Genomic DNA, 26,939 nt, shown 5'->3' on the forward strand with positions numbered 1-26,939 from the left:
CTTATGCACCACCTTGTGCACTACAGTCAATGATTGCTGCGATGCTAGGATCGAACATTCAGTGAATGAAATATGTATTGATATTTTCTATAGCCCAATCGAAAGAATTCATTTTTCTGAGTATAACGTGATTTTATTGGATACCAATACTTTTGTAAATTAACAAAACAGTTTTAATTTTCGTGGATAGAATGACAGTACAATCGATTAAGTGACAGTTCGACCCGGACAAAAAAAACATACAAACTTTGAATGCATTTTTTAAAAATAGTTCCCGGACTCCAAAAATTATGAAATTTTGGATTTCACCAAATTTCTACACTGAAGATATTTTCCGTATAACTATTATGTGTGAAACTATATAATTTTTTGCAATTTGACATTACCTTTAAAAAATATGTTCGGAAACATAAATTTCATAAAATTTCTCACTAATAAAAGTTATGTCTCTAGTTATATAAAATTTATTAGTTTGATAAATAAAATGTATGTGTGAGGCTTATAATATTTATGTAAAAGAGGTATATAACATTTATGTCTCAGTTTTACATAAAAATTAAAATTCAATCCATGGTCGAACAAAAACAAACAACTATCAAAATATTATTGTTTATTGAAACAAGACTCTGCACTACTACAGCTTATCGCTAAATATTTGTCCTTCTCCGTTCTGCTGGAAACCTGGCACCAATGATTATGCTGGAACTTCACATTCTGGCCTATATTCCGGCTGCTGGTGGAAAGGCCACAGGAGGATGTGCCGTCGTTCCAGGGAATGCTGCAAAAAGAATCCGGCGACGGGATGTAACTTATGCTGCGCATCGAGGAAGGTACAGATGTGAAACATTCCGGCGCAGCCTTGGGCGCAACAACCATTGGTTTGAAATTTGATCCTGCGTGTTTGTCTATAGTTTTGGAGGACATAAAAGGATGCTGAAAATTAAATACAAATATCACTCGACGGAATGCGTAATACCAATCAATAATTACCTTCACTTTTTACGGTGACTTTTCGGTTGATTATATTCACCGGTAATTTTTCGAGTTTCTGGTCCGGAACAGCCGGAACTCGCTTTTCCTATTACCTTTTGAAATGGTACAGCTAGAATGAATAAAAATTAAAAGTTTTAACACAAATTTCACGGAAAAAAGTAGTTAAATTTATTAATAGATACCTTCAAACGACTTAGCCGAACAATTTTCCAACGTTGCTTTTGGCGCGAAACCTGTTGTTTTGTTTCCGAACAGGAGTCCAGGTCAAATCGGTCAAACTTCGAAATTAAGTGTGGAGAAACATAATTTTTTACTATAGCAGGGCATTAATACCTTTTATGTTTGCGCTGTTATGAATAACATAAGGGGTGTGCATAAGTGTTATAGCTAACCGCATACACAGTAATAAAACGGTTATGATTTTCATGTTGGTGTATTTAAAACTAATCATTGGGGAGTGTTATAAATTGTAAATTTGTTAGTTAAATAAAATTTACGTTTGCAATTTTGTCAGTGTATGGAATAATCACAGACAAACAGACGTAACTCTTAGAGGAAATTCATCAAAAACTTTAGCCCGGTGTCATTTTCATGAGCACACTGCCACCTGTTGGTAGAACCGCGCGCGACGCTTTCGGCCATGATGGATTTCGATTTGACGTTTTGCTGACATGCACACTACTACACAAATTGCCTGTAATTTTCGTTTGTATCATTCAGCAACGTGTACACTGGCAAACGTTAAAGCGATCGAACACTAGCGCATCTGGTGGAACGATCGCGCAAATCAAATGAAATTTGAATTGATCGTTAAATGCATGTGCCAAGCCGTTTTGAAGAGTGTTACGTCTGTTTGTCTGTGAAATAATCCTAATATCCCTAAAGAACCCAATTAGGCCAAATCTTTAAACTCATCGGATTTGTTAAGCAATTTTTCGTTTCTTAAATAATTTATTTGTGCCCCCCCCCTCAAAATGTCGAATTCTGACAAAAAATTCCAAGAGGGGGGGGGGGGGGTGATATAAGAGAAAATCGAAATTTGTGTCAGCTTAATCCATTATTTTAAAATTCGCATGTTTTGTTTTGGCTATAAAATTTGGTTTGACACATGTAGGACTGCTACTGACGCTGTATGGGCGTGGCAAACTGGATGTTGGTCACGTCGGCGTCGGTGGTGTAGTGGTAAGCGTGGTTGCCTCTCACCTCAGTTGGTCGGGGTTCAATACCCGTCGACGCCGATGGGATTTTCTGAGACATAAAATCTGTGATCACGCCTTCCCTCGGATAGGAAGTAAAGCCGTAGGTCCCGGCCCATGTGTTGATGAGTTCGATATGTAGGGTCCTCTGGTGTGGGGCGTCGTAATTTAAGGCTTAGCTCCTAGACCCAGCCGACGTAAAACCAAGCGTAACACTTAGCACAAATTTCATTAAAAAACATCGTCACGAAAACATAATCGCCCAATGCTAAATGTACTGTGCTTGGCCGGGCCGCCACTAGATGGCGGTAGTGAGCAAACGTCAAACCGGAGCAAAAACGATACCAGCGCCGCGAGTGGTCAATCGACCTACTACTGAATATTTGAATCAATCGTTAAAAAGATGATCGATAGGAAGCGATGAGAGTGTGACGTCTGTTTCTCTGTGTATTAATTATCTATGATGCCATGCACGCTAAGGTCAGTTTACCTATTTTTCTAAAATATGGGTAAATTTTACTCAAATATGCGTAAACTTTACGCAAATATGAGTAAATAAAACTCATATTTTGGAAAAGTGCACATTCGCATTTATGGGTAATATTTACCCATATTTGGGTTACAATTACTCATATTTAGGTACACACTACCCATATTTGAGTCTTGTTTACCTATATTTGAGTATCATTTACGCATATTTGCGGTTGTGCACTTTTTGGAAAAAAGGTAAACTGAGCTTAGCGTGTGGGCATTAGATACATCAAACGCTGTCACATTTTCAAATGTTTCGAGTGATGGTTTCTACGGTATAGTAATAATGTTCCAAATTATTAAAAATACGGCTAGATTGCATAGATATATGCTACACTCAGGAAAATTGCCTCATACCTAATGGCAAATATCCATGTGCCAAACCACATCCAAAGTATATGCAACCAATACCCGATTACGCAGGCAAATTAGCACATGATTAGTATGTGCTCTAAATTGTATGAGTCGCTGCTGTATGGTGCCTCATCAAAAGTATGAGTCGCACTAATGGAAAACATTTGTTAACCCCATTGCAAAAATCCATGTCCCGGACACATAGAAGGAATGAAGATTTTTTTTCCCAGTGTACACTTCGTGAGGATCAAATTAGTTGAAAATTTTCACAGCAGTACGCAAACGTCTATCCCACACTCTTCATGTTACGAATGCTCCTGTGCAATGATTTCTGGTAAGTTCCCGTTCCGTCCCCTGGCGCTCTATGAAGGGGTATCAGAAACCTAACCGGGAACAACATTTGACCAAAGAGCACTAAGAAGCAAAATGCAACAATTCCAGGAATGAAGCAGAAACATGAATTGGACATGTTTCCTTCTGGCACGCCAAGCAGTTACAGCTGAATTCTCACGTCGCAGCATTTTCAGGCTGATTTCTTGAAACTCCTCTCAAACAGTATGTATGGCCAGTATTCAGGGGATCACTTGCAAACTGAAATAAGTAGGAGTTTGAATAAAAGCATGCAAAGTAAGCTATTTCATCAAAAATAGTTATATAAAACATAGAAACGAATTAATACTTACTTTCGTCATGCCGACTCAAGAGAAAATTTTCACAAACAACCCCTAACAACCGCATAGAAACTCTGTGTAGTGAAAGGAAACATAAATAAACCCATCGGCTAGCCAGATCGCAAACTCGCCAGCTATCACTATTTTCTCCCCGCCATACTGCGCACCCCGCATCCACTGACTGCTTAGAGCAACATTAACGGCGGCTACTATTCGAGCAACCCGCGCAGCGCTACCATTTTGACTTAACCACCCTTTTCCACACCGGTAGCAATCAAATCAGTCACCTTGATTCGTATCGGGAGGGCTGTCATATACCCATATAATTTTTAGCAGCGCAACTGTTCCGCTACTATATTTGGTCACCCACCCATAGCGCTACTATTTTGCGAGCGCATCCAGCAGCGACCGGTAAAGTTTGCTGCAATGATGGAGGGCTGACAAACGGGGTATAGAAGCGCACCGTTAAAGGTGCACTGCAAAAACTGCAAACAATTATTTTATGTTTTGTACACATAAATTTTTGCAATTTGTGTGGACAAATGAAGATTATGGGTGGCACACATAACGAATTATTTTTTGGTATTTATCGTTTTAATGTGAGATCACACATAAAAACAGTTTAGAATAACAAATAAAATCAATAACATTACTTATACATTTAATAGATGTACTCAAATGGTTTTTATATTAGAGAATATAACTTTATCGGGAAATAATGTTACAAGTTTGATCCAAAAAGCTCTTAACATGATTTTAAAACACAGCAATCAGCTTATTTGGAAACATTCAAACATCGTATTGCTCCAAAAAGTTGGTCGATGAGTGACCAATCGATCAACTTTGCAGTTCCGAACCAGGTTTCGGATGATGTTTTAAAGTTGTGCTCCTGAGAATTCTCGAGTTTCCAAAGACTTTTCAATTTTATGCGATTGAGGACAACTTCCATGCTCCAGAGAATAGGACTTCGAAGATTTAAAAAGAAATAACTCCACTACGAAGTGCAACTTCCGCAGCACATTATTTTGTAAACGTGTTTCTGTCGCCATCTTTTCACTTTGGGCAACGCCGGCGGCTTGGCCGACGGCTGACACAGACACTGATGCAAACACAGTTTCTCTATACATTGTTATTATGTGTGTACACACATATTTTTTTGCTATAGGTGATCACATATAACAATGATTTGTGAAACTAATCAAAAGAATAAATAATAACCATGTTAGTTATATTTTGGGTTATAAAATATATGTGTGGGAAGGACGATTGGCTCAATGTGTAATTTCACATAAAATAAATATTTACAGTTTTTGCAGTGTGCTCTTAGATGCTTACACCATAGACTAATTTCAAGACCTCGATGTACCAAAGAAAACGATCAAATTTTCGGTGACCAGTCCGGTACCCAATAAATATTCATAACCGTGTATTTTTTTCCGTGTAAATTGCCTTTTGTGTAAATTTTATTTATGTCGTTTTCGTTTTTGCGGCAGTGCTACACCACTTCGTGCTACACTTTTCGCTGAAAAAACGAACATTTTCGGTGCAGTTGCATTGGTGTGCGTGTATAAAAACCAAAATATTGACAACTTTGCCAACGCTGATTGGTGGACACGGTGTGCACCCGCTACACTCTCGATTTTTTGAGTGCTACACTATCATGAGCGGTGCAGAAAAGGTGTAGCACGAAAATCAAAAACAAACATTTTCGGTGCAAAAGTGCTGCACCGGTGTAGCTCCACCGCAAAAACGAAAACGACATTAGCGTGTTACACTGATCTGACAGCTCTGACAGTAAGGGACTAAACATAAATTACGTACACGGAGAAATCAAACTACCTAATTTTTGGGTCGATTTTACTCAAAGCAGAGTATATCGAATAAACTAGTTACCCAAAATTAGGTTGTTTTCCCTCTTTCCCCCACCGATGTTGTCAAAAACAAACAGAGATACGTCTACCCAATGGGGGTCCTTGAGCCCAATAAGCCAATTTTGAGTAAATGTAGGTATACTCAAATTTGGGTTGAATGAGGGGGGGGGGGGTCTTGGATTGAATTTACCTACTCTTAAGTATATTTTTTTGCTGGAGGTAAAGGCAATTTACCTACACGCTAAGAAAATGTTACTCTAAAATGAGTAAGATTCACACAAAACTGAGCTAAACTGGAACAGCTCAAAAAATGAGTAAATTGCATTTCCAGCGATAGCGCTAGCCCAAGTGCAAAAATCCAACTGGTTTAAGCCGTATAATATTCTTCGCATCATCAAGAATATTATACGGCTTAAACTGATGAGATTTTCGCACTTGGGCCAGCGCTACCACTGGAAAAAAAATTTACTCAATTTTGAGTTGTCCCACTTTAGCTCGAAAATGAGTGAATTTTCTGACCGTGTAGTGTGAGTTTAATCGATTTACTCAAATTTGGCTTATTGGGCGGAACTATGGGATTGCGTCAAAAGAACTCAATTTTGGGTAGTTTGGCGGTTCCGTGTACACTCAGAAATAAAAGTATACACGGAATTACTATTATTTATGCATTTTGTATCCACATCTCTCTCACTCTCTTTCTGTTTTCATGCTATCTGGTGCTTCACCTGGGTTGACGAAACACTTCTCTTCAACCGAAGACGGCTAATAACAAGACAGACATCTACCCTCTTGCTCCATATACCTTGGGAGCTACAATCACACTAGCGCCACAAACGACTTCAGGGAACAACATCATGCATGAGTGTGCATGCGATGCTACCATTTCCGTGTACGTATTTGCATGTACACGCACACACTCATGTTTTAATGTTCCTGTGAATCGTTGAGGGCGTTTCAACCATGTCGCCTGCAACAGGGTGGGAGCTGGCTGTCTTGTTATTAGCCGTCTTCGCTTCAACCCAGGCTAAACGGCAGATAGCATGAAAACAAAAAGAGAGTGAGAGAGATGCGGATACAAAATGCATAAATAATAGTAATTCTGTGTATAGTTTTATTTCTGAGTGTAAAGTGAGTACCGAGGATTGTTCACAATCTGCGAACTTGACTGCGGAAAAAATCGCGACCATGACGCGCTTACACCTTCTATAAAAACACCTTGGTTAAACAGGGTTAAACCGGTTAAAAAATTAAACATTTGAGTTGATTTGTAGTTCCGTGTATTTTGATTTCTCGGCGCGTGTCTCGGCTAGAAGGACAGCCGACAGCGAAAATCGTCCCTGCGCATTTGCGGCTTGTTTGTAGACTTTCATCTTTGGTGGTAGCCGCTGCGATGTTTTTTTCACGGTGGACAGTGTGCCGAGAAAAATCCGTCGCTCAGACTGTGGAACGGACGGTAGTTTGCTGCGTACGGTTGCGTTGGGAATGGTTTTTCTTCGTTTTCAGTTTCTCTCGGTCGTCGTCGTCGTCGCGGGTCCGAAAAAACGCATTTTTTGTCCGATTTTTCTTTTGTTCCGACGGGGTGGCTACGGTCTTCCATTGCAGTGACCACACAGAGAGGATTGGAACGAAATTGGTACGAGCCGTGGAATTTCTACAGAGAAGAAAAGTTGGTGAAAAGGTGTTTTTGGATTCGAAGAAGATCGCAGCAGCGCTGGGTGTTGGGAAGAATCCGCGAAGAACGCTGCTCCGGGAGTTGTGTGGTTGTGTGCGGTTGGAAGAACAAGCAGAAGCGAGGTGATTCTTTTCATCCGCGAGTATCGCAGGGTGATTTTTTGGATGTGTTGTGTGTCGAGTTTGGCTGTCAAAAAAAGAAGGAAAGTGGTGTTGGTGGTGGAGAAACATCGCATCGCGCACACTTTGTGGATTCTGACTGAGCTCGTCGCCGTCGCTGTCTCTCGCTCGCAGTTTTGACAAGGGAAGGAAAATTCCGGACGATTTCTTCCTTTTTCGAAGTAAGGTGGTACGTAAAACAAATTTTGACGGAGAAAAAGCGTGTGAAATTGGGGGATTTTAGTGATTTTTCTTTTCGTTTGCTTTTTTAGTTCGGGGGCGTTTGTTTTGGAGCTTGCTGGAAGCCAGATTGCATAAGCGATAAGAGTGTGCAAAACGCCTTCGGTCCGGAAGAAGAGGATTTTTTTCGGTAGCACGCCGAGTGTGAACTTCCTGCTGTCGGACGGAAGAGTGAGAATCGATAAGAGCCGTCGTTTTCGGTGCTGTGCGGTTGGTGTTGTGTGTGGACAAGGAAGAATTGATTAACGGCGACAGTGTGGAAGGCAAAAAATGAACACAAAATCTGACACCAATCGGCATGTACTAACGATTCAGGCGAAAAAGAAGCGTCATAAGGCAGCGAAGAAGAAGGCCAAACAACAGGCGGCCGCAGCGGCAGCAGCAGCTCAACACCAGCAGCAGCAGAGCCAGGTGTCGTCCGATGATAATGAGATGAATCCGGTTCCGGCGAATGACAATCAAACGCAGCAGTATTCGAGCTTGACTAGCAGTAATAAGAAGAACAGCAGCTCGAATGAGAGCATCGATGATCCGGATGAGCGGCTGGTGGATGACGCTGGAGGCTACAGTAGCGATGAACGGGAAGGCGAGCAGGAGTGCAGGGAGGATTATTGCCGGGGTGGATACCATCCGGTAAAACTGGGAGATTTGTTCCTGCAGCGGTACCATGTCATCCGAAAGCTTGGGTGGGGTCACTTTTCGACGGTGTGGCTTAGTTGGGATCTGGAAGAGAAACGATACGTTGCTCTGAAGATTGTCAAATCGGCACAGCATTTTACCGATACGGCGAAGGATGAGATTCAAATTTTGAAATCGATACGAAATGCCGATCCGGCGGATCCGAAACGGAATAAAACGGTCCAACTGTTGAACGATTTCCGAATAACCGGCGTAAACGGAACCCACATTTGCATGGTGTTCGAAGTGCTGGGCCACAACCTGCTGAAGCTGATCCTGAAGAGTAACTACCGAGGGATTCCGCTGTCTAATGTGAAATCCATCATCCGACAGGTGCTGGAAGGGTTAGACTACCTGCACTCGAAATGCAAGGTGATCCACACCGATATCAAACCGGAGAATGTGCTGCTCTGTGTGGACGAGAGCTACATCCGGAAGTTGGCATGCGAAGCGACGGAACTGCATACGATGGGTTGCCGTCTGCCGTATTCTCTGATTTCAGCTGCCCCGCCACAATTCCAGGAGCAGCCCATTAGCCAAAACATGAGCAAAACCAAGAAAAAGAAGCTCAAGAAGAAGGCCAAAATGCAAACGGAACTCATCCGGCAGCAGATGGAGCACATTCAGAAGCTTGAATTCGGAAGCCTTGAAAACGGCGACTTAGATGCCAGTTCCAAGAAAATGGACCAAGAAGACACGCTGGATTGTGAATCTCCGATAGCCTCACCGGAAAGCCCTCGACTTCTGAATGGAGACCGGTCCGGCTCCGTTTCGTCCGGCGACGAAGACGAACCAACCCCGAAGCCAGCCGCCGGGAAAGCGTCCAACACTTCCGCCACCTGCAGCAGTCCGGATCAGTCCGCTTCCAACAACAATGACGACTCGTCCATCACTGAGAAAGCTTCCTCATCTCCCCTCCCAACCGCTTCATCCTCGGCCGATGCGGCCGCCTCCGACAGCGCCAACAAGCTGGACATTAGCGCCTCGATGCGCCGGATCCTGTCCCGGGTGAAAGAACGCAAGGACCCCGCTTTCGAGATATGCGACGTCGAGGTTAAAATCGCCGATCTGGGCAATGCCTGTTGGGTGGACAAGCATTTCACCGAGGACATCCAAACGCGGCAGTACCGCTCGCTCGAAGTCATCATCGGATCCGGCTACAATACCTCCGCGGACATCTGGAGCACGGCTTGCATGGCATTCGAAATGGCCACCGGAGACTATCTGTTCGAGCCACATTCCGGCGACAACTACTGCCGGGACGACGACCATATTGCCCACATCATCGAACTGCTCGGACCCATCCCCAAACGGATCGCCCTGTCCGGGCGGATGTCCACCCATGCGTTCAACTCCAAGGGCGAACTGCGCAACATCACCGGCCTCAAACCGTGGGGACTCGTCGAAGTGCTGCGGGAAAAGTATGAATGGAGCCTGGAGGATGCGATCGAGTTCAGCGACTTCCTGACGCCGATGTTGGATTACGATCCGAAGAATCGGGCGACCGCGGCCGAGTGTTTGGCGCATTCGTGGTTAAAGCACTAGAGAAGAATGAATCGCGGGGTGGTTTTGTGTGTTTGCGAGAAGAAAATTGTAAAGAATGAGTGGCACGAAGAAGTACGGAAAAATTGGTGATACCGAGTGGCACGAGAAGGGAAGCGCAAGAGAGAGAGGGAGCCATAAATGATATTGCACAGTGTTTGTTGTGGGGGAGAGGAGGTGATGAAGAAAGAAGAATGACAAAAGAGGTTGAATGGCGGAGACGTAGGCGAACGGAAAACCGGGCGGCTGAGGATAACAAGATACAACTAGGAAAATTGTAAGTTTTCACTTCTATATGCTTTGTGTTTATAATACAATAAGGTACGAGAAGAAAAAAAAGAACTAACGTTAGGCGAGGGAAAATTCTTTTGTTCGTTCTGTCTGCTATTTAAAAAACTTGATGATCCGTTACCAGCAGCATTCTGTTCAGCTCGGTGGCTGAAGACACAATAGGATGGGAAATGTAGTTTACTGGGTTGATTGACTTGTGTGCTGGGTTTTCACGATGTGTGAGGATGCACGTAAACATATTTTTCCTTGACAAGACTTAAAGTAGTAAACTAACATGTTGCCGTTTCGTAAAATAAATACAATACAATACAATACAATTACTGTGCGAGAGCATAATTAGTGTTGCACAATAGCCTGCCAGCGGAATAGAACTGGTACCTATAGAACAAAATGTGTTGGGTTTCAGAAATCTTCCAAAATGTTTACGTTTTGGACGATGGATCAGTTTAGATATGTTGTGATGCTGAGTAGTATAGAGATAATGGCATAATCTCGAACATTTTTGTAAGTGACAATACAGAAGTTGAATTTGTTACGTATCTTTCAGCTTGTGAACAATTCTCGCGTTTAGTATCATACAGGCGTATCTACAATGATCGATTTCTCTTCGTCGATTTTCTCTTCGCATTATTTCGGAAAATACGACCAATATTCGGATTATCTCTCGGTGTATTTCGGTGAAGGACGACTAGGACTTGCATCTAAAACAACAAAAACAACCAAAAATGATTCGCAGGCCAAGTTATTAGCCGAAGAGAAAATCGATGAAGAGAAATCGATCATTATAGAAACGCCCGTATGATACTGAGCGCGAGAATTAATTATGAACACAACATCAACACAACACAAAATCTTTGGATGGTGGGTTTTGAACAGCAATGCAATGTTTACCAACTCGAACCTTACTATCAAGTATCAGCAGGTCGGCTCTAGTAGCACGTTCTTCTCCATTTGGGAAATTTGTACCATGAATACGAGCCTGTTCATCATCTACCTGCGGGAGAGGGAAACAAATAAAGGGTGGGATGGGGAAAAATACAGCTAGGGGAATAGGATCGTCACCCTAGAAGAGGGTTCTAACGCACAACTGTTCTTCAGGACAAGGTATTTGGAGTATATAGCTCAAAATTTCTAGAGCACCGTTTTTTAGAACCGGATTTGGATGAAAATGCATCACGCTAATCGTTCAATGGTTGTCAACAGCGTGATGCATTTTAATCCAAATCCGTTCAACGGTTCTCAAAAACGGTGCTCTAGAAATTTGTCACGCGAAGCACTTCACCTCAATAATCTGTGTTGTAGTTGTGGAGCACTCATAATAGCGCCAAAGCATACCTAAGGACATACTTAGTTTTATATATTTACCTTAATCTTATATTTCTCTTTCTGACTACATTTTTTATAAATATCTCGCTTTGTCGATGATCACGATGAGCGGAGTATATGGGGTGATTCTCTGGCGATATTTTCTACATATCCCTGACAACATTTTCGGCGGATGCATGCAAACTGCCCATTCGCCAAACTTTTCCTCAAAGCTAGCAAACATATTTTATAGCTTCCCCACCGAGAATTGCAATATATTCATTATATTTTTGTTAGGTGCCGTATACTACTTTGACGTGTACTCTGCTGATTGAATTCAAAACTTGCAGCAAATTACTGACTAGATGCGTGATAAATTATTTCCGGTGCTGTCATGATAATTTCTGGATGGATGGATGGATTTCTGGAGGAATTTCTGAAGGAACCGCTTGAGCAATTCCTGGAGGAACTGCTGGAACATCTTCTGAAGAAATTCCCCCTGAAATTTCTGAAGTAATTCATATTCCTAGAATTACTAAAGGTATTTCCAAAAGTATCGATAAAGAAATTTCAGAAGGAATTAAAAAAAGATTGAAGAAAGTTTACAATGAATTCCTGAAATAATTTTTGTAAAAATCATGAGTATTTTAAGAATGCATACATGGTTTTTCTGAAGAAATTCTATTAGGAGTACCTGAAAAACACCTGACAACTCCTGGTGGAATACCTAACAAAACCTCTTACGATATTTTTGCAGAAAAATCCTGGAGAAATCTCCTGATAAAAATCCTGAACAAGTTTTTTTTAAATGAATTCCTGAAGGAATCCAATGAGAAACTTCTAGAGGTGCACTTGGAGGAAATCCTAGAGAAATTTCTGAGAAAATATATAAATGAATGACCGGCGGAATTTCTGATGAAATCTCTGTGTGAATTTCTGCAGGAATCTCTGCAAAAATGTCTTCCAGCCTTTCCACAAGAATCCTTATAAGAATCTTTGAAAAAAATCTGTAAAAAAATCTGAAGAAATCCTTGGAGGATTTTCTAAGACTTTCTTAAGAAATCCTTGGAACATTTTTTCTGGAAGAGAAATGTCTTGAAGGAATATCTAAAGAAATATTAAGAAATTTTGCGAATTTCCTAAAAAAATTCTTGTAGAATTTCTAAAGCAACTCTTGAAGGAAATTCTTTAGAAAGCTTCTGTGAAAACTTTGAAGGAGTTCCGAATGTCTGATTCTTAACTTATCCGTGAATCATTTCCTGAAAAAAACAACCATTTTCTAAAAAAATCCATGAAGTATTTTTGAGAAAGCTCATGAAAGGTTTTTACGATGAATGTTTTGAAAAATTTTTGGAGGTATCTCTATGAAAAAAAAATCTGAAGAAATTCGTAGATAAATTTCTGGAACAATCTATGCAAGCTTTTTTTTAAAGGAATTCTTGAGGCATTTTCTAAAGGAATCTATGCAACATTTTTGGAAGCTACCCATGCAAGACCTTCTTAATGAGTTCTTGGAGAAATGTCTGGAGGACATTCTAAAGTCTCAAGGAATCCCTGACTGAGGATTTTCTGGATAATTTTTTAAAGTAAACCTAAGAGGAGTTTCCAAAGGAGTCATGGAGATGAACCAGCCTCGGGCTGAAAATCTCCCTAATAAAGCTAATAATAATAATTCCAAAGGAGTGTTTGAAAGACTTTCTCTAAGAATCCCTGGAATTACAGGAACTCGTGAAAGTTTTTTGAATGAGTGTTAGGAATGTTTTCAGCAAGGGTCTTTGAAAGAATTATAGAAAAATCGGTGGAAGTTGTTTACAAAGTAATCCTTGAAGAAATTTATGAAGAAATCGCTGGGGGAAAATCTGAAGATATTTCTGAAGAAATCATACGTCGAATTTATAATATAGTCGAACCTAGTCGAACCTCCGTGAGTTGATGTTCCTTGACTCGATTTCGACTCATGGTGGTAAATTTGTCCATACTGAAACCTATATTTTGGGCCGATTCTTCAACTTCAGCATAATAAACGTGCACAGCCCACACTCCGGAAGTATTGATGATGACAAGGATGCATTTTACGCGCAGCTCGAACGCGAGTACTAGTAATCCTACATTATAGAGATCTGCGGAGGCGGCCATTGTAAGCCAATCGTGCAGAAAGAACTGTCAAAGTGTGAGCCAAATGAACAGGCTGATCGTTCGTAAGAAGGCGTCGATTGAACGGTATTGCAGTCCGAACTAAATAAATTAAAATTATTTATTTTTAATATCGAGAAATTGACGGTATATGTAAGTACAGTAAAAAGATAGAATTTAATTAATTCTGCTTTCAAAAGCTCAAGCTTATGACGAAACTTTTGTTGCTGCACTTCTCGAAAAAACTTTCATTGCTGCTTCTTGCTTCAGTTCTGCCGATATGTTTAGCTTAACACTTTGCAATAAATTTCAGATTTCATCGATTGCTCCGCTATTTTTTTCAAAATTTTGAAAAAAAAATTCTACCATAATTAGAAAATGTAAACAAAACAACTTGAACCACTACGAAGTCACGCACAAAGTTTGAAAATCTAGCTTTGCAGCAAGTGTTGGCAGCTGATGTAAACAAAATAAACAGCATTGCCGAATCGACATATGTAACTTCCGCTTATCTCTATGTAGAGGATTTCTAGCGAGTACGATCGCTGCCCAAGCCACGACGTCAAGATCATCATAGGTGATTTGAACGCTCAGGTAGGCCAGGAGGAGGAATTCAGATCGACGATTGGTAACCTCAGCGTTCACCAGCAAACGAACGAAAACGGCCTACGACTCATTGATTTCGCCGCCTCCAAAAATATGGCCATACGTAGCATCTTTTTCCAACACAGCCTCCCTTATCGTTAAACCTGGAGATCACCACAGCAGACGGAAATCTCAAATCGACCACGTTCTGATTGACGGACGGCACATCTCCGACATTATCGCCGTCAGGACCTACCGTGGCGCCAACATCGACTCCGACCACTATCTGGTAATGGTCAAACTGTGCCCAAAACTCTCCGTCATCAACAATGTACGGTACCGGCGACCGCCACGGTACAACCTAAAGCGACTGAAACAACCGGATGTCGCCTCAGCATACGCCCAGAATCTCGAGGCCGCGTTGTCAGATGAGGGCGAGCTCGATGAGGCCCCTCTAGAAGACTGCTGGAGTACAGTGAAAGCATCCATCAACGACGCAGCCGAGAGCACCATCGGGAACGTGGAACGGAATCGACGGAACGAATGGTTCGACGAAGAGTGCAGAACGGTTTTGGAGAGAAGAACGCAGCGAGGGTGGTAATGCTGCAGCAAGGGACTCGACAGATCGTGGAACGTTACAAACAGAAGCGGAAACAGCAGACCCGCCTCTTTCGGGAGAAAAAGCGCCGCCTGGAAGAAGCGGAGTGTGAAGAAATGGAACTGCTGTGCCGTTCCCAAGAAACACGGAAGTTCTATCAGAAGCTCAACGCATCCCGCAACGGCTTCGTGCCGCGAGCCGAAATATGCAGGGATAAAGACGGAGGTCTCTTGACGGACGAACGTGAGGTGATCGAAAGGTGGAAGCAGCACTTCGATCAGCACCTGAACGGCGTGGAGAACGTAGGCACGGGAGCCCACGGCAACGGAGGAAACGAAGACGCCAGTGCAGCGGAAGACGGAAATGAACCAACTCCCACGCTGAGGGAAGTTAAGGATTCCATTCACCAGCTCAAAACCAACAAAGCAGCTGGTAAGGATGGTATCGCAGCTGAACTCATCAAGATGGGCCCAGAAAAGTTGGCCACCTGTCTGCATCGGCTGATAGTCAGGATCTGGGAAACCGAACAGCTACCGGAGGAGTGGAAGGAAGGGGTAATCTGCCCCATTCACAAGAAAGGCGACCATTTGGAATGTGAGAACTTCAGGGCGATCACTATTTTGAATGCTGCCTACAAAGTGCTATCCCAGATCATCTTCCGTCGTCTGTCACCTAAAACAAATGAGTTCGTGGGAAGTTATCAAGGCCGGTCGACAACGGACCAGATCTTTACCGTACGGCAAATCCTCCAGAAATGCCGTGAATACCAGGTCCCAACGCATCACCTGTTCATCGACTTCAAAGCGGCATACGACAGTATCGACCGCACAGAGCTATGGAAAATTATGGACGAGAACAGCTTTCCCGGGAAGCTGACTAGACTGATAAGAGCAACGATGGACGGTGTGCAGAACAGCGTAAGGATTTCGGGTGATCTATCCAGTTCATTTGAATCTCGACGGGGACTACGACAAGGTGATGGACTCTCCTGCCTACTCTTCAACATCGCCCGGGAAGGTGTTATGCGACGAGCCGGGCTCAACAGCCAGGGTACGATCTCCACGAAATCCAACCAATTTGTCTGTTTTGCGGATGACATGGATATTATTGCTAGAACATTTGGAACAATGGCAGAACAGTACACCCGCCTGAAACGTGAAGCAGCAAAGGTCGGACTGGTGGTGAATGCGTCTAAGACAAAGTACATGCTGGTAGGTGGGACTGAGCGAGACAGGACAAGCCTTGGCAGCAATGTTACGATAGACGGGGATACTTTCAAGGTCGTAGAAGAATTCGTCTACCTCAGTTCCTTGCTAACGGCTAATACACGGTGTTCAATAAGTTCGGATACACAGTAAAATTTAATTTATTTCCCATCTGTAATTCATATTTTCAAAGTGAATGTATTAATTGAAAGCTCACATAATACTGATCAAATACAGTATATGTTTTGAAACAAACTGTCCTTTATCCTTTTGTAATAATTGCAAATGTGTCTCAAGATCCTTTCAGCCGGCACGCACGTCTGTTATTGGTATTTAGTCTAGTTTTTATTGAGTAATGGTGTTAAGTTAAATCAAATTAGGCTGTTGTCCTCAGCATTAGTGGTAGCAACTATGGCCATACGAAATAATCTATAAAATTCAGATTGGTTGAAGTACGGACTCATTTTATTTTGATCTTTAAAATTGCTAAAATTGCCGCTGTATTTGTTTTAATGATTTTTGTTTTGTCAAAAAGCAAGGCTGCGTTATATCTCAGTTTAATCTATCATTATCTTTTCCAAAACTTGATTATATCCCTATTGTGGCAAATTTTAACCAAAATTGGCTTTATATAATGTATTAATGCCTTTTTCATAGATTTAAGCACATTTTGACTAAACTTGTAAATTTATCACCATATCATCACTGAAATAGCAATGTAAAGCTTTTGTCTATTAATTTAGTTATTCTAATTTAGTATAGTGAGATGTAAACTCAAAAGTCAACGTTTTAGACTTCTGTAGCTTGAGCTACTTATCGAAAATTATTCCAGCGTGCCGGAACTAACAAACTTTAGATACATCTAAGGCTAATAAAAAAAAAGTAGAAAAAGACTTTATTCAAAACCATATGCTATATTTGATCAGTGTTATATGACCTTTCAACAAATACATTTACTTTGAAAATCTGAATTACAGATGTGAAACTAATTCAAGTTATATGGTGTATCCGAACTTATTGAACACCCTGTAATAACGTGAGCCGTGAAATACGAAGGCGCATCATCAGTGGAAGTCGTGCCTACTATGGGCTCCAGAAGAAACTGCGGTCAACCTCCACACCAAATGTACCATGTACAAGACGTTAATAAGACCGGTGGTTCTCTACGGACACGAGACATGGACGATGCTCGAGGAGGACCTGCAAGCACTCGGAGTTTTCGAGCGACGGGTGCTAAGGACGATCTTCGGCGGTGTGCAGGAGAACGGTGTGTGGCGGAGAAGGATGAACCACGAGTTCGCTGCACTCTACGGTGAACCCAGCATCCAGAAAGTGGCCAAAGCCGGAAGGATACGATGGGCAGGGCATGTTGCAAGAATGCCGGACAACAACCCTGCAAAGTTGGTGTTTGCTTACCATCCGGTTGGTACAAGAAGACATGGAGCGCAGGCCGTGTTGAACTAACATCTGTTAAAAAACACGTTAATAAAGATGAAAAAAAAATATATATGGAGCGCAGAGAGCACGATGGGCAGACCAGGTGGAGCGTGATCTGGTGATCGTTGGGCATGACCGACGTTGGAGAGCTGCAGCTGCAAATCGAGTGTTATTGTTGATTCAGTATTAGGCTGACACAAATTTCGATTTTCTCTTATGTCACCGCCCCCTCAGAAAATTTTGGTCGAAATTCAACATTTTGAGGGGGGACACCAATAAATAATTCAAGAAATTTTAAAATTTTAAGGTGAAATTAGAGTTGCACAGAAAATTTCTTAACAAATTCGATAAGTTTATAGATTTTACTAGTAATCCTACATTATAGAGATAAGCGGAAGTTACATATGTCCATTCGGCAACGCTGTTCGTTTTGTTTACAACAGCTGCCAACACTTGCTACAAAGCCAAAGGTTCAAACTTTGTGCGTGACTTCGTTGTGGTTCAAGTTGTTCTGTGTACATTTTTTTTTTAAATTTTGAAAAAATAGCGGAGCAATCGCAGAAATCTGACATTTATTGCAAAGTGTTACGCTACTCATATCGACAGAAGTGAAGTGAGAAGCAGCAATGGAAGTTTTTTCGAGAAGTTCAGCAACAAAAGTTTCGCCATAAGCATGAACTTTTGAAAGCAGAAATAATTAAATTTTATCTTTTTACTAATCTTACATATGCCGTCAATTTCTCGACAATAAAAATAAATAATTTTAATTTATTTAGTTCCGATTGCAATACCGTTCAAACGACGCCTTCCTACGAACGGTAAGCATGTTCATTTGGCTCACACTTTGACAGTTCTCTCTGCACGATTGGCTTACAAATGGCCGCCTTCGCAGATCTCTATAATGTAGGATTACTAGATTTTACCGAATTGTTTGGGTATTTTTTCGTCAAATACGTTTATTATTTATTGTCCTCCCCCTTAACGAGCCAACGAGTATTGTGACAAAAGAAGAAAAGGAGATTTGTTCCGGCCTTATCATGAATTTGATGTTAACTAAATAAATGAAAATTAATGAATGGGCTATGAGCTCTTGTTACGCTTATGCGTTCATTCCCTCTTCTAGGGTACCTGTTCCTATTTCATCACCTTTCCCTTTTCTAATTCCCAAGCCTTGTCCTATTCTCCCTCAGGTAAATGATGAAATAGGTTCATATGTATGGCGATGGCACAAATGTCTCAAATGGAGGATAACGTGCCTCTGGAGCCGGCCTGATACCTGCAACGTTGCTGAAGATATATCATCAAAAAGTTTCGATTTTGGGTTGGTAATAATCGATTATTCACAAGTTGAAAAATACGCAACAAATTCAGGTTCCGTTTTGTCTGCAACACAATTTTTCGAGATCATGTCGTTGTCTGTTACCAGGATGGGATAAAGAGTAATCACCGCGTCTTTTTTGTTGCTTGTTTTGTGCTTGTTTTGCCTGACAATTCTCTTCACTGTAGAGCATACATTTTCTAAATATGACAAGGTTTTGAAGACAAACATGAGATGAGTATCAGATTTTAATCTCTTATTGAATCATTAGCATAATCGTATGTGAGATATAGGGTCATGTCGAGCAATTGGTTCAGTACTGCAAATCCACGCGAACAATTTCATTACAAACTATTGTAAGTCTTATGACGGAAAGACTTAGCTATGCTGCAAATCCATATATTAGAGTCCGTTCATAAAACATATATAACGAATATTGACTTCATCTATCTCCCTCATAAAATTTTGTCCATGCAAAAACAAAAATTGCATGAAGTTACAACTTCGCCCCTCCTCATGAAGAATATGTGATTTATGAACGAACACCTAGTTGAATAAAATCAATGGATTTTTATTTCTGGGGCACCCATTGGGTACCATCAGGGTACCAGTTTCCGCTCATCTAAGGCCAGTTTTGCAGAAAAACATTATCTGTTAAATGACTGGTAAGCCAATTTGTAATGTTTTTGCATTTTAAGTTAGTTTAATCTAAGTACAATCAGATACAAAACAAGACTTATGTAGAACTTTTCATAAAAGTATGATTTTATTACAATTTGTGTGAGACCAAAGTGGTCCTAATTCCGCTCACGGACAAATGTATGCCATCTTTTAAATAGACTTTTGCGGAAAAGTGAATTATTTTTGCAACTCTTTTGCTTTTACAATTTTTTTTTCATGTTCAGCGGGAGTGTATAATAGTGATTGAATACATTGTGTACTAAAATCGACCGTTTTTACAATTTTCATGTTTTTTTTTGCGTGAGCGGTTATTGGAACACATAAAATTTCCTACAGCTTTTTTGGGTCCAATAGCCGCTCAAAAAATTCTACTGTTTTGTTTTTAAAATTTATGTCATTTGGTAAATATAGCATAAAATGGCTTTGCTCTCATTTAATTTATATTGTCTAAGAATATCAACGACGAAAAGGGGGTATTTATGCGTGAAAACTTGATTTTTGCAACAGTGAGCGGCTATTGGGTCATGAGCGGCTACTGGTACACTGACGGTATATCACTTCAATAATACAAATTCATTTTCTACCCTGGTAATGATTGTAGGGGCCGATGGTGTTTTATTTTATTTTTTGTAATGTAATAGTATTTAGTGAAATATATCTACTTTTAACACTTTAATGTGCCTCCAACAGTTGGATGATCGGAACCGTGTGATCAATACTTAAAACGCATTGTTGACGTTATTGCGTTTGACTTGACGTGACGAAGTTTTGACAAAAACTCATTATAGTTAGTTACTGATAACTAGGTAGACATTTCTGGGTTACGAGGGAGAAAATTATATGGTTTGTATAGGTGGGACTAGTGGGACTGTTAAACGTTTTAGTTGTGCATTAGGATAGATAGGTTGTTTTTGTATCTCATATAATTGGAAGCCCATGATATGTTCAAAACTAATGTCTATCATTGGGGATAGCGTGTTGTGCTGTAGGTGGCGATTCTATAACATTCCCCAGAAAACCATTCCCCAGAAAACCAATCCCCAGAATTCCATTCCCCAGAATGTACCATTCCCCAGAAAACCATTTCCCAGAAACCCATTCCCCAGAATGTACCATTCCCCAGAAATCCATTCCCCAGAATGTACCATTCCCCAGAATTCCATTCCCCAGAATGTACCATTCCCCAGAAAGAAAATAAAACTATTGTTTTATTTCTGAATGGTTTATCTTCTTCTTCTTTATGGTTCTACGTCCGCACTGGGACTTGGCCTGCCTCTCTTCAACTTAGTGTTCTTTGAGCAATTCCACAGTTATTAATTGAAGGGCTTTCTTTGCCTGCCATTGCATGAATTTGTATATTGTGAGGCAAGTACAATGACACTCTATGCCCAGGGAGTCGAGAAAATTTTCCCGACCGGAACGGGAATCGAACCCGCCGTCTCCGGATTGGCGATCCATAGCCTTAACCACTAAGCTAACTGGAGACCCTGAATGGTTTACACTGAAGTTTTTTTTTACGCGGTTTTTTTTACGCGGTTTTTTTTTACGCGGTTTTTTTTACGCGGTCCGTCCTAAAAAAAACCGCGTTATTTCGAGACCCGTCGTAAAAAAAAACCGCGTTATTTCAAAAACCGTCGTAAAAAAAATCCGCGTTTTTTTCAAAAACACGCGTAAAATAGTCAGCACCACATCTAACGTGACTTGACTTTTTTTACGACGTTTTTTGAAATAACGCGGTTTTTTTTTACGACGGGTCTTGAAATAACGCGGTTTTTTTTTACGACGGGTCTTGAAATAACGCGGTTTTTTTTACGCGGTTTTTTTTTACGCGGGACCATTACCGTCGTAAAAAAAAACTTCAGTGTATATTAATCGCTAAAAATCAAATATTTAATCGTAAGAAATCACCGAAAGAAACATCCTGCCAAAAATTCTTAAAAACTTTGGAAGTAAGCATGATTTGCCTTTACAATTTAGATTATTGGTATAATTATTGGCGTCGCAACTGCTTAGGTACTTTTTCAACATACATTTTTCCTTCTTTTCTGCATAGGTTGTTCTATCGAATTGCACTTTTCAATTATCGACATCAAAATTTCTTACATTTTCTACGTAGTTTTTCCTTCTTTTCTGCATAGGCTGTTCTTTCGAGTTACACTATTCAGGTAATTATCGGCACCACAAGCACAGGTATTTAGAAATTTGAAAAAAATATTAAATAAATATTTTAGCAATTTTAACACCGGTGGAGGCTGTAATGCCCATAATTTTCCGAAAAAGAAGGGAGAATCTATGTTAAAAAAGTATATACGCAGTTGCGATGCCGATAATTTCCTGAAAAGTGCAACTCGAAAGAACAGACTATGCAAAAGAAGGGAAAATTGTTGATGAACATATAAGCAGTTGTAATGCCAACAATTCTTATCCAGCTTTTTACGCTGGATTTCCATAAATTTTGAATCACCCCTCTCTGACAATTCTTGCCGACGCTATAATTGTATTATGGTTTGATCCAAGCAAGCTCTTTGCCGTTGAAAATTTTCATTGTTGATGAAAAAACGTCAAACATTCAAGTTTTCGGGAATGGAAATTCCATAGCATTATAATTTCATACTTTATTCTTTAAATTTTGCATTTTAGGTCCTTTTTTTATGATGCCACGACTTATAAGAAGCGAACAAATTCCAAAAGAATTAATCCAAGGAAAAGAAAATCTGTACTGTGGCCGATGACGGCAACAGAACGATTCAAAAGCCTATTTTACCTAACCGGGACTGGATAGCGTGGATGTGGAATCCTGGCACTGGTGCTGTTGACTGATAGTCGGTATTTGCTTGGACTAGGATTTTGGCAAAGTTTTTACTAAGTTGCGCCACGCTCTGGACATGTTCGGGGAGAGTGTAGACATTTTGTATTTAAAATATAACCAGGAGCCGCCACGGTGGGTCTGCCATGTGTACTGCAGATTACTTCATTACCAAAGCCGAAGTAAGAAACAAGAAAATGTAGGTATGATTGATTTGGAATACCTATTTTTGTATTATTTTTATGTAGATACATTAGTAAGACTTCCCACATAATTGGAATAATCTCATGGCCCTCGAAAAGGAATTGATAAAGAGTGAGCTGTCGATCCTAATGTATAACTTGTGTATAACTCATCCCCAAATCTTTATCATGGGTGATTAAAATGTTCATTTTTATGCTTTGACTGAACGAGCGGATTAAAAAGAGCAGTTATCAGACAACTGGTCAGGAACGGGTAGAGGACCGACTGGGTCTCAGACATGCATGTTGATAGGGGATTCGCGGGATTCGGGAGAGCGGAAACGTAGCCACAAGACCTACACAAGAGATTTTTCACTTCGTACCCAACAACGTCTCCGTCCAAAGCTCTGCTACTAAGATGGGGGAGGTTGAAGAAGGAAAGCCTACCCGAAACAAAACGCGTGTAGCTGTTAGAGGGCTATTCCGAAGACGACGGAATATTCCACTTCCGACACTGAAACTTTCGACTTGGAATGCCGACGCGCTGGACAAGACGGAACTTCTACGCAGGAATCGTATCGAACTCGTTTTTCGTATCCCCGTAGCAGCTTTGAATATAATAAATTCTACGCAGCTATTTCGGCTGCCATTTAAAATGTTGATTCTTTCAATGAAATGCCTAAAATTATATAAAAAAATATTACTAGTAGGAAATGCAGGAAAAACATATTGCAAAATGGTCGACCACAGGAATAGTGAAAATTTTTGACAGTTGAATCAACAATCGATATTTTTAGCCTACTCCGCTCTTACTATAAAAGCTGTCGGCAAGAAATGTCAAAATCGATTCACCCCTTGTCGTTTTATAGCCAGCGTAAAAAGCTGGATAACGACCCAAACATTTTTTTAACGAAGAAGGAAACGTAACACTCTGATAATTGCCATCGTATGTACTTCGATTTAACGGTTTATTTGAGGGTTGACCAACTGCCAATCCGCGGCGCTCGCATCGTTTTTGTTCGAGTTTGACACTACTGCCACCTAGTTGATGGTTGGCCAAATTCAGTCCTTTTAGAATTAAGCGAATCTGTTTCCGAGACTAAAATTTGAATCGAAAAATGTTCAAAGTGTTACATCTGTTTGTCTGTGGTGACATTGTTTTCCTTTCGGCATTCAAAAACCCAACACTGTTCCTTTTTTTAAACAAGCTTTTTTTTTAGAATTTAGGCAATTGGTACAATTATAGGAATTATAACTGCTTTCATTTTCAACATAGATGTTTCCTTCTTTGCTGCATAGGCTGTTCTTTCGAATTGCACTTTTCAGGAAATTGTCGGCATCACAACTGCTTACTTTTTCAACATAGATTTTCCCTTCTTTTCTACATGGGCTGTTCTTTCGAGTTGCAATGTTTAGGTAATAATCGACACCACAAGCACAGGTGTTTAGAAATTTGAAAAAAAATATATATAATAAATATAACATCAATTTAACACCGGTGGTTGCAATAATGCCCATAATTTCCTGAAAAGTGCAATTTGAAAGAACAGCCTATGTAGAAAAGAAGGGAGAATCTATGTTGAAAATGTAAGCAGTTATAATTCCAAAAAAATTACTAATTGCCTTAATTCTAAGAAAAAAAATGTTTTAAAAGAAGGAACATTGTTGGGTTTTTGAAAGCCAAAAGGAAAACAATGATACCTTTTTCCTTCTTCATTAAAAATATTTAGAATTGCTGGCATTAAAACTGCTTATACCTATGATCACTTTTTCTATTCCATAGTATTGGAATAATGGTAAAAGCCCTTCTCATACCGCATGAATGAAGGGCCTTTGAAGCGAATAATTAGGAGCATCCATTGGGATGGATTCCTCCAACCATTTGCGTAGAAAAACGTGGTCAGTTGAGTCTTTCCGAGTAACTCAAAGTTTTCGACAGAAAAATCTTTTTAATATAAACCGACCATAAACTGGTCCATTAGCATCTTGTACACTGAACAATATCAAAAGAAAATGCATTTTCTCTATAAATTTTGCACATCACTTTTAAAACTTTATTCATCGTGAAACAAGTGCTGCACAATTTTCACAAATCTGTCGAAAACAAAATATTTTATAGCAACGCAACTGGAATGGACAGTTTGTGAACTTTCAAGATAGGTTTAAAGATCAACATGCAACTGTGTACAATGGTAATTAAACGTTTGAACCATTGTAGAATATTTTTATGGATATATCGTATAAGAAATAGATGTTTGCGCGTAAGAACACTATAATGTTAAAATCCTTGCCTATAACATATTTTTATGATCAACATTGTACTGTTTGTGTATCGAATTAAACTTTTTAGACGAGTATATTAAGCTTTTCTGGGGAATGGATTTCTGGGGAATGGTGCATTCTGGGTAATGGATTTCTGGGGAATGGTACATTCTGGGGAATGGTACATTCTGGGAAATGGTTTTCTGGGGAATGGAATTCTGGGGATTGGTATTCTGGGAAATGGTTTTCTGGGGAATGTTATAGAATCGTAGGTGGCTACCAACATAGGTGTTATCAGAGTAAAGGTTGTTGCCATCAATTGGTATTTGACCGTTATTGATTCGATTATACATTTTACATAATATTTCTTGGAGGTAGCATATGCACAGTTGTCAACATAGACAGCATTCTGTGTTATGTTATGTCCAAGAAATAATTTGCTATTGGATATAAACATTTATAGTGCTTCAGGTTTCGAGGGTAAAGATTTATTCTGATAATAGCTTCATAGACTTCACATGACTGAGGGCGGACATGACTAATGGCTAATAAATCTATGGGAGAGTAAATGCAAAATTTTGATTAAAACTACTTAGGCACAATGTTACAAAACTAGTGTTAAATTGGGCAACATAGCCTATTCCGTCTAAAAATTGTTCTTTGTAGAGATGAAATTTGACTACATAACTGGTTCAGCCTTGACAAATAAGCTGTCACGCAGCTCCAACTAAAAACCCATAAAAAAATCACTAATTGGGTCAAAAGGTAGGTATGAGTAAAAGTATGCAAAAAAGTTGTGTGCATCATTTGAGGGTTGAACAGCTAAAATACTTTTTGCTTCTACTATCCTTCGTTTCGGTGTATTTCATTTTCTTTTGGATATAAAAAATTTGTTTAAGCAAGTTTGTCGCATCGCATTTCGAGGAATTGATCACACGGGAAAGAACTTCAACTAAATCAATCGCAGCATATAGTAAACCATAATTATATGAGCTATATTATACATTACTGGCAATAACTTTATTTTTTCTAATCATGAAAAAAGCTTTCAGCAATAATTAACGTTGGTTCATTTTCTATTCTCCTTTCCAAACAGCACAACACTGCATCTGCGGGAGAAAGACCACGACACGAATGCCACTCTATGCTTCTGCGGCAAGCTGAGGTACTCGCTGAAAATGGAATCCTGCCGCAGGAATTAAAATCACCACTGGACACAAAGAAAAAATCAACAGCATCAAGAGAGAAGAGGAATTTAAGAGAAGTTAGTAACAAAATTGTTTCAACCCTAGACACAGGCTAAAGAGAAAATAAATCTTAACCGGTAAAGCATATGAAACACACCTACACTGAGACATTATGAAATGAGATAATAAAAGGAATAATCACCAAAAACCGAATAAACGTGGACATTTTGTATCGCCTAGTTAATATATTGAAAAGAATAAAAGAAAGCGAACAGAAGGTAGAGAACACAAAAATCGCCGCTGCTGCAGTTACTACAGTTTAATCAACGCCAACTGGGTTCACTATGGGAAAGACGAATAATACTGTCTTTTCGACTATGGTTGAGCACCGTTACAGTAGGCATTGGCATTGGCTGGCTGCAGCCAACCAACAGGAAGGAAACGACTGACTAGGTACGACGACGGACGACCACGGCCAATGAAGACGTGCGATATAGGTATGGAACGGAACGGCGAATGCAAAAGCAAAGATGGCAAATAAGTTCGCAGCGGCGCGGGAGAGACAGGTTGACATTCATTGTCGGTCGTTGGTCCGCCGGCGGTCGCTAGACACACAGGTAGGCAAATCTCGGGTATCGTTTGTCACCCACCCACAGTTGGTGGCGCAATAGGGGACGACAGTTGGTGGGTGTGAGTCGGGGGATGTGCGGAGATGATAACGAGAACAGGAAGGAACCGCTTCTGTGGACGCTAGCACAGTGCTGGCAGTTGTGTAGTAGGTGGTGGAACGAACGACGACCAATCTTCTTCATCGTGCGCTTTTTGTCGTTTCAGTTGCCCTGGAGTAGTAGATGAGTCTTGGATTTGTTTTTTTTTTAGAGGGGCTCCTTTGATCTGACATAAGAATATATATTGCTTTCAGGTGGTGTCAGGAATGTTCCAGGGTTCTGAAACGGCAAAATGCCAACAAACAGATTCACAATAACGTTATAGAGTAGCAAACATACAACAATAGTTAGCTGGATAACTAAAATAATGTACCC

At 40.4% G+C, this 26,939-nt stretch overlaps 2 protein-coding genes across 2 annotated transcripts in view; one reads left to right on the plus strand and one right to left on the minus strand.

The window, feature by feature from the left end:
- The window catches only part of LOC134288479 (uncharacterized), a 429,933-nt gene that overhangs the window by 360,748 nt on the left and 42,246 nt on the right, over nt 1–26,939 (minus strand). The window lies entirely within an intron of this gene.
- On the plus strand, nt 7,051–26,126 carry LOC109417954 (SRSF protein kinase 3). The gene is made up of 3 exons (XM_029869533.2): nt 7,051–7,636; nt 7,719–10,183; nt 25,806–26,126. Exon 2 carries the CDS (start codon nt 7,957–7,959, stop codon nt 9,907–9,909), a length of 1,953 nt encoding a protein of 650 aa, XP_029725393.2. The 5' UTR covers nt 7,051–7,636; nt 7,719–7,956; the 3' UTR covers nt 9,910–10,183; nt 25,806–26,126.

Source organism: Aedes albopictus, chromosome 2 (genome assembly GCF_035046485.1).
Source record: "Aedes albopictus strain Foshan chromosome 2, AalbF5, whole genome shotgun sequence".
In the NCBI taxonomy this organism is placed as follows: Eukaryota; Metazoa; Arthropoda; class Insecta; order Diptera; family Culicidae; genus Aedes; species Aedes albopictus.

Coding starts and splice junctions, on each gene's coding strand:
- LOC109417954 (XM_029869533.2), top strand. CDS start 7,957: ATGAACACAAAATCTGACACCAATCGGCATGTACTAACGATTCAGGCG.